Here is a 9224-nt window from a genome sequence, read left to right as displayed (position 1 = left end):
CTTGGCCAGTCGGTAACCATCAGCTGCCTCAGGAGTCCCACAGGCCAAAAAGGCCAGATAGGACTCCTTCTTCAGCTTGACGGCATCCCTCACCGCTGGTGTCCACCAACGGGTTCCGGGATTGCCGCCACGGAGGGCACCGACTACCTTACGGCCACTGCTCTGGTTGGCCGCCTCGGCAATGGAGGCACAGAACATGGTTCACATGGGGGGGTGGAGGGCGTTCCTCCCAATCATGCACTTCCAGTTCTCACTGTCATTGCCCACGTGACCATTGAAGTCCCCGCCAGCAGAACGATGAAATCCGCAGCGGGCGCGCTCTCCAGCACCCCTTTCAAGGACTCCAAAAAGGGTGGGTACTCTGAACTGCTGTTTGGTGCAAACAACAGTCAAGACCCCCCCCCCCCCCCCCCCCCCCCACCCCCCCATCCAAAGGCGGAGGGAGGCTACCCTCTCGTCCACCGGGGTGAGCCCCAATATAAAGGCGCCGAGCCGGGGAGCAATAAGTATACCCACACCTGCTCGGCGCCTCTCACCGTGGGCAACTCCAGAGTGGAAGAGAGTCCAACCTCTCTCAAGAGGAATGGTACCAGAGCCGTGCGTGGAGGCGAGCCAGACTATATCTAGTCGGAACTTCTCAACCTCACCCACCAGCTCGGGCTCCTTTCCTGCCAGAGAGATGACATTCCATGTTCCTAGGGCCAGTTTCTGTAGCCGAGGATCGAATCGCCAAGGTCCCCGCCTTCGACCACCAACCAGCTCCCACTGCACCTACCCCTATGGCCCCTCCCACAGGTGGTGAGCCCATGGGAACGGGGACCCACGTTACCCTTTCGGGCTGTGCCCAGCCAGGCCTAATGAGTGGCCCGGCCACCAGGCACTCGTTTTCGATCCCCACCTCCAGGCCTGGCTCCAGAGGGGGGCCCCGGTGTCCCGCGTCCAGGCAAGGGAAACTGATACCCATTTGTTTTGTTCATCACAGGGGTTTTTGGAGCCGTGCTTTGTCTGGTCTCTCACCTAGGATCTGTTTGCCATGGGTGACCCTACTAGGGGTGTGAAACCCCAGGGAACTTAGCTCCTAGGATCATTGGGAGACGCAAACCCCCCCACCACGGTAAGGTGACGGCTCAAGGAGGGGACTAATAATATTTTCAATTTCAATTCCAAGCTGAAGTAATGGCCATCTTTAATTTTATTTATTTCATTACTCTTACAAGAATGCTATAAAAAAAAACATGTTTGCATAACTATAGCACAGTACATGTGAATTCAAAGAACATTTACTTTTTGAAACCGAGCAAAGTTTGAATAGCTCAGCAATCTACTCCACATGTCGAAGATAGTCAGCTCAACTCTGGAGAAGTGACCTACTAAGCTCCCGGATTTGTTTCCCAGTTTGTCGAATCTAAAATAAAATAAATACAAAGAGAATTACTCAACAGAATACAGTCGACCGAAGTACATATACATATGTAATAGTTCTTTAATATTGAGATCCATTTGACAGAAGTACTTATTTACTGTAGATAGACAATGCTTCCCAATAAACGCATTATTAATGTGTCTTCCTCAGACTTTACCTGTCATTCTTGTTCCTTCCCTCATCTCAGCCGGAACACCGATGCCAAACTCATTTTCAGCAGTGACTCTAAAGTAGTAGATCCCTCCCTCCTCCAGATCAGTCACCTTGTAGGACAATCTGTGGCATCTGTTTGTGAGTCTTGTCCATCCTTTTCTGCTAATGTCCAGCATGTCGACAAGGTAGTTCTTAACGGAGGCTCCTCCCTCATTCTCAGGGATGTCCCAAGTAACTGTGGCAGAATTCTTGGTAACATCTTTAACAGCTAAATGTGTTGGTGGACCAGGGGAATCCAGAACTTTCACACTTAGAGTCAAAGAGGCATTCCCGACACCATTTTGAAGTTTGACTATGTATTTGCCTGTATCATCGCGAGTTACTTTTTCCACGGTAATGGAAGTGACGAAACTGGTGGTGTTGATCAGTCCTCTGATTCTTAGATCCACATTCGCTTTTTCCCAAATCACACTGGGAGCAGGTTTGCCAGTGAAAGGCACGTTGAGGGTGAAGGTGCTTCCTTCTTTAACATGGAGGGTCTTCTTCATATCAGTGCTAATGTCAAACCTGGGTTCCTCTTCTCTGTCCACAGCTGCATATGGATCTGTTTCAGGACTGGCCTCACTGATGCCTACCTTATTTATTGATCTAACAACAAATACATATTCTGTCCCTGAGGTGATCCCAGCTACTTTAAACACAGTCTTATCTGTGTTTTGAGTGCCAACAGCCCAGACGTCTTCTGCATTTTTTCTGAATTGAACTTTGTACCCAGTAACTGGCGTTCCACCATCAAACAGTGGCTTGTTCCATGACAGAGTGATTGAGGACTTTGAAGAATCAAGAACTATAGGCTTTTCGGGAGGAGAAGGCAGAAACTTTGGATCTTCTGCCATGGTGAGACGACATGGTAGACTGGGTTCACTTATTCCTGCAGCATTCTCTGCAAAAACACGGAATTCATATTCACATCCTTCATGTAGGCCAGAGGCTTTGACTCGTAGGTCGTAGACAGGCTTCTTATTAACACGTATCCAACGAATGCCCTGCTTGTCGCGCTTCTCAATGATGTACCCACTAATTCGGCTTCCGCCATCAGATACTGGTCTCTTCCAGCAGATAGCCATAGCTTCACTCGTTGTACTTGTGACTTCAACATCCATTGGAGCAGATGGGATGGTGTAGGGGTCGGTTGCCTTGATGGGATCACTTTCCAAAGTCTCCCCCTCACCATACTTGTTCACTGCCTTCACCCTAAAGAGGTATTCATTTCCTTTGAGCAGCTTGTTTATTTTGCAGGTAGTTGTCATCAAGTCACTATAGATAAGAGTCCAGGCTACACGGCTGGTTTCACACTTCTCAACAATGTAATGCATGATCTCTGCGCCACCTGTTTCATGAGGGGGTCCCCATGATAAGGTGACTTTCTCTGCTGAAAGTCCAGATACTTGCAGGGGTCCAGCTGGAGGGCCAGGGCTGTCTAAGACTCTACATGTAATAACAATAGATGTAGTACCCGCAGTACTTTGTAGGGTCAGAATATACTGTCCAGAGTCTTTCCGAACGCTTTCACGGATAAGTAGAGATGTATGCGCCTTTGTTGCTGTAATGTCAACCCTACCCTTTGTGCCAATAGTTCTACCATTCTTTGACCACAACACTGTAGGGTTGGGGCGGCCAGAGATGTCAGCATCTATTCTTAGAAGGTCACCCACTTTGACAACCAAAACCTGTCTAAATTTGTCCTCTATGATAATTTTAGGTGGCTCCACTTCATGCTGCACAGTGACAGGGCCTGTAGCCTCAGAGGGTGCACTGAAGAGCTCAGCTGCATTCTTTGCAAGGACCCTGAAGTCATACTGTTCACCCTCTGTGAGACCAGTCACCTCCAAAAACGTATCGAGTAAGCTAGTGAAGTTACACTTAAGCCAACAACTATCAGGAAGCTCTTTGCGCTCTACGATGAAACTAGTTATTTTAGCCCCACCGTCGTATTGTGGTTTGTCCCATGAGAGGGAAACTGAAGTGTTGGTTATACTGGTCACTGTGAGGTTGTGTGGGGGCTCACACTGGTCTCTTGCTGCAACAGGCTCAGAGGCTTTACTGCAGGGACCTACACCAGCGATATTCTCAGCATACACCCGGAACTCATATATGAGGCCTTCGTCAATGCTTGTAACTTTGAATCTGTTATCTGTCACAGGACCTTTGTTTAACTTTGTCCACAGAATACTACTTTGATCTTTGCATTCAATATGATAGCCAATAACAGGGCTGCCGCCATCATTCCTTGCTGGGCTCCATGTAACAACCATGATAGACTTTGAGGCACTCACAACAGAGATATTGATTGGTGGACTGGGGACCTTGAAAGGATATTGGGCAACAACAGGTTCAGACTCAACAAAGGAGCTCCTGCCATAGCGATTCTCTGTAGCAACACGAAAGTGATATTCATTACCCTGTGTCAGACGGGATATTTTTATAGAAGTCCTCGCCACGGTGGCTGACACAGTCTGCCATATTGTGCTGTCTGTATCTCTCTTCTCAACAACATAATTAGAGATTTGACATCCCCCACTATAATGCGGGGGTTGCCATATCAGAGACACAAAGTCCGCGCTCACTTCTTCTACAGTGAGGTCACATGGTGGCCCAGGTTTTTCGTAAACATTAACATGGATTTCAGCAGATGCAGTTCCAGCGGAATTGGTCACAGTTACTGCATACAAACCAACATCTATCCGAGTTGCATCTTTGATCATGAGTTGAGATGACATATCCAATGTACACACGTTTACCCTGCAGGTTTCTTTGAGCATGTTGCCATCTTTTTTCCAGGTTACTATTGGCTGTGGTACACCCTTAAATGGCACATCAATCCTTAAATCTTTCCCTGCTTTCACACTGAATGCGGCGGACAGCAAATTAATAACAGGTTTAGCACTTGTGTCTTTAAAAATAACAGGTGTCGAGAGGAGCTTTGGTTCACTCTTCCCCTTTTCATTCACAGCGCTGACTCTGAATAAATAGTCCATTCCTTTTGTCAGTCCATTAATAACTGTTTCCAGCGTTTTACTCTCAGAACAGGTTCTCCATGTGTCATGTCCCTTTTCCTGGATTTCTACAATGTAACATGTAATTTTGCTTCCTCCATCATGATCTGGCTTTTCCCACGAGAGTCGTACACTGTCACTGGTGAGATCACTTTGTGTGATTTTCCCAGGTGGAAGAGGCACTTCAGACACTTTAACAGGCTCATTTGTTTCGGCTGCTTGTCCACTTCCATACTCGTTTACAGCTAAGACGCGGAAGTAATAAAAACATCCCTCCTGGAGCTTGTCAATTTTATATGTGTTCCTTGTACAGTTACTACAGACACTTGTGAATACCTTCCTAGCCTCCTCTCTCTTTTCCACGGCATAATGGGAGATCTCTGCTCCTCCATCAATGAGAGGAGCCCCCCAGGAGATGTGCACATAATCTCTCTGTACATCTTTCACTTGCAGGTTTGTTGGTGCACTGGGGGTATCCAACACTCGAACATTGATAAATGCTGATTTAGAGCCCTTGCAGTTAGTAGCAGTCAACACATACTTTCCAGTGTCCTTTCTATTTACATTTTCAATCATCAACAATGTATAGGAGCCTGTCACTTCTATTTGTGCATGCTCACTGAGAAGACCACCTTCCTTTGACCATTGGACCTCAGGTTCTGGACTTCCTCTGATGGGTACATAGAGACGTAATGTTGAACAGGCTCGAACACTAACTAGCTTTCTCAAAGCTGTGTCCAACTCTACTTCAGGTTGCTCTAGTTTTTCAGCTGCGACCACAGAGCCTGGTAATTCCACAGGCTCACCAACTCCATTGGGATTTGTTGCACGTACACGGAAGTTGTACTCTGCATTTTGTCTCAGACCTTTTATGGTGTCCTTTGTATCTTCTGTGTTTGGTGTGCATGTGATCCACTCATCGTCTGCTGCTTCTTTCATCTCCACAACATATCCAGTAATGGGAGCTCCACCATCATAGACAGACTTAGACCAGGATAGCGAGACAGTCCTGCATGAATAGTCTGTCACTTTGAGGTTGGTAGGGGCACCAGGAGGGTATGATGGGTCACACACCTTAATATAATCACTTGCCTCACTGGGTGCACCAACACCAGCAGTATTCTCTGCCGATACTCTAAACTGATAATAATGTCCCTTCGTGAGTCCTGTACATCTGAAACGCAAGTCATTCAGTCTTCTCTTGTTGCATTTAGTCCATCTGACACCCTCTTTATCAAGTTTCTCCAGGATGTAGCCATCAATCTCGGCGCCCCCGTCCGTCTTGGGTCTTTCCCATGTCAACATTACAGAGTCTCCAGTCACAGCACTGGCGATAGGGGTAGAAGGAGCACTTGGTGTTTTGAAAAGATTTTGTGCAAGGAAAGGTTCTGATTCCAGAAATTCCCCTACACCAAATTTGTTGACAGCACAAACGCGGAATATGTATTCTCTCCCGGGTGTCAGCTTTGTTACTTTGTAACTGACAGCTTCCACATGGGGATCAACCCCCGTCCATGTGACACGGCTGGTCTCCCTTTTTTCGACAATGTAATGTGAAATACTGGCACAGCCATCATTTGAAGGGGGGTTCCAATGAAGATGACATTTTTCAGCACTGACAACTTTCACCCTCAAAGGTCCGTCTGGGGAACTTGGTCTATCGAGTACCTTCACATTAACTGGCATTGATGTTGTTCCATCGATGTTCGTAAGACTTAGGACAAAGCGTCCCCCATCCACTCGTGTACAGTCCCTGATAGTTAGTGTTGTATGAGTGAGGGTGTTTTTTACATCTGTTCTTGGCGTAGCTTTGTTGATTTCCTCACCATCCTTCAGCCACCTTACATCAGGAAGGGGCTTTCCAAAGTAATCAGCTTCAATTGTAAATGTTTCGCCACCATGAACAACAATTGTACTCCTGAACTTGGGGTCCATGAACACAGAGGGTCCTTCAATTACATCTTCAGCAAAGATGGTTATATTTTCAGAAGGTTTGCTCCAAACACCTGCACCATTCTTGGCAGTTACTCTGAACTGATAACTTTGGCCTCCTGTCAAACCTGTAACTGTGAACTGATTTTCTATAACATTTGTGAAGTTTGCTTTCATCCATCGGCCATCTGGAAGCTCTTTCTTCTCAACAACATAGCCTGTAATAGAGCTGCCACCATCATAGCCAGGTTTTGCCCACTGGAGTGTGATATTCTCTTTTGTAATAACAACTGCTTCAGGTTTACCAGGTGGATCACAGGGATCTCTCGCCACATAGCAGTCAGATATGTTGCTCGACGGACTGAGTCCAGCAATATTCTCAGCAAAGACTCTGAATTCATACTCAATGCCTTCCTCCAGGCCAGTCGTTTTGAATCGGGTGTCAGGTATGACAAATTTGTTCAGCTTGGTCCATAAGATGCTGTTTTTTTCCTTTCGTTCCAAGTGATAGCCAGTGACAGGGCTTCCTCCATCTCTGCCTGGGGTTGCCCATTCAACTAACATGCTGTACTTTGTCACTGTGGAAACAAAAGGCGCTCCAGTAGCCATGGGCACACTAAATGAGTACTGTGCAAGTACAACTGAAGATGTAATTGCTGCACTCTTTCCATACCTATTTTCTGCAAACACTCTGAATTGATACTCATTACCAGTCTTTAGTTTAGTGACTTTGATTGCAGTTCGCACTGTCGTTGCGGATACAGTTTGCCACTCCATATTAGTAAGTTCACGTTTCTCCACAACGTAGTTGTCAAGCTGACAGCCTCCTGTGTATGCGGGTGGCTCCCAAGAAATAGACACATAGTCAGAACTGACCTCATCAATCCTCACAGGCCCTTTGGGTGAGTCAGGCTTTTCAAGAACCACCACTGTGATTTCTCCAGTATAGTTTCCAGCCTTGTTACTTGCTGTGATGGAGTATTGACCAACGTGCTCCCTGGTAGCGTGTCTGATATGAAGAACTGTCATTGAGGATGTAGTTGAGATGTCCAACCTGGATGTCTCTTTTACAGCCTGTCCATCTTTTTTCCATTCTATTTTTGGGGCTGGATTCCCTAACACTGGTATGTCTACTTTCAAATCTTCACCACTTTTTACTGTGAATGTGGTAAAAGTCAGTTGAAAGGTTGGTTTTAAAGCCTTTTCCTTTGCTGTATCAGTAGAAGACTGATCTTTAGGGTTTTGGGTGCTCCTTTCAACCGACCTGGTGAGCTGTTCTATAGAAACACATAACAAATAAAACATTTTCAGACATGAGCGCTATTATCTTAATTTCACACAGTAATTTGAAGATATCTTGAGTTTGTAATTATTTTTTATAACACTGTTATAAATGTATATTTACTGTGAAGACTTCATGATGACTAGAAATGTGCTTCTCATACCTTCAGCAATGGATGAGGGGGCTGACCCAGCATCAGTATCATGTGTCCGATTGAGGCGCTGAGCTGTAGCGTTTGTTTCATTTCCTGTCTATAAAACAGATACAGTTGTCAGTGAAATTAAATTTAAACACAATTGCACTATTCTTAACATGATCTGATGAAAAACCTACCACTTTAACATGCCAATATGTATTCTAGTGGGTGTGGTGATGGTTTTAGAAAAAAAAAAAAAGTCATGACAGGTTTAACTATCCATCCATCCATCCATTTTCTGAACCGCTTCTCCTCACAAGGGTCGCGGGCGTGCTGGAGCCTATCCCAGCTATCTCCGGGCTAGAGGCGGGGTACACCCTGAACTGGTCGCCTGCCAATCGTAGGGCACATACAAACAAACAACCATTCACACTCACAGTCACACCTACAGCCAATTTAGAGTCTCCGATTAATGTTTTTTGGGAATGTGGGAGGAAACCGGAGTGCCCGGAGAAAACCCACGCAGGCACGGGGAGAACATGCAAACTCCACACAGGCGGGGCCGGGGATTGTAACCCGGGTCCTCAGAACTGTGAGGCTGACGCTCTAACCAGTCGGTCACCGAGCCGCCAGGTTTAACTACATACAACTATTCTTATTAATCCCAAAGAGCCAAAAGCTAAAGCATTGCCCAAGACAACATGAAATTATACAAATAAAAATGCAAAGAATGTTGTAATATTTTCTGAGCAAGTTAAAAAAAAACTTACTTCTTTGTCTGTTCTTGCCGCCATCCTTATTTATGTCCTTATAGAAAGCAAAAAATAATAATAATAATAATAATTTCACTGAATGCAGTTTGAGATTTCTAAAATGAAGCTGTGCTCCCAAGCAGCCAAACACACACAACACCAGCAGTCACTGCCTGCTTTATCTCCAAAAGCATGCAGTTACTCAGCAACTAAAATAGCCACATGACTGATTGGCCAGCTGCGGCATCTTCTAAAGTTAGCTGAGCATGCATGAGTTACAAAACATTAGCAGACATAAATAGACAAGCATGAAAAACAGCAATAAGACCAATTGTTGTATGTTGATATGATGAAAAGTACACTATCCTTTTAAAAAAATAATAACATTTAAATTTTTTATAGGTGCACTGGAATGTTTGTGCATGAGGCAAGTTATGTAAATAGAATATTAAAAAGCTGAGGAAAATCTTAAACATAATAAAAGATCAGT

The 9224-nt window shown here is 45.4% G+C and overlaps 1 protein-coding gene across 1 annotated transcript; it reads right to left on the bottom strand.

Annotated features, from left to right (window-relative positions):
• Positions 1-1263: 1263 nt before the first annotated feature.
• LOC133402657 (titin-like) lies at positions 1264-8881 on the bottom strand. Its single transcript, XM_061676640.1, has 4 exons — positions 8753-8881; positions 8010-8097; positions 1581-7841; positions 1264-1405 (listed from the first exon to the last, which is right to left on the bottom strand). The coding sequence occupies exons 1-4, from the start codon at positions 8774-8776 to the stop codon at positions 1371-1373; spliced, it is 6408 nt and encodes a 2135-aa protein (XP_061532624.1). The 5' UTR covers positions 8777-8881; the 3' UTR covers positions 1264-1370.
• Between the last annotated feature and the right edge of the window lie 343 nt (positions 8882-9224).

This window comes from Phycodurus eques, chromosome 5 (genome assembly GCF_024500275.1).
Source record: "Phycodurus eques isolate BA_2022a chromosome 5, UOR_Pequ_1.1, whole genome shotgun sequence".
In the NCBI taxonomy this organism is placed as follows: Eukaryota; Metazoa; Chordata; class Actinopteri; order Syngnathiformes; family Syngnathidae; genus Phycodurus; species Phycodurus eques.
Note: the sequence above shows the minus strand (reverse complement) of the source record. Positions and strands in the feature narration are given on the sequence as shown.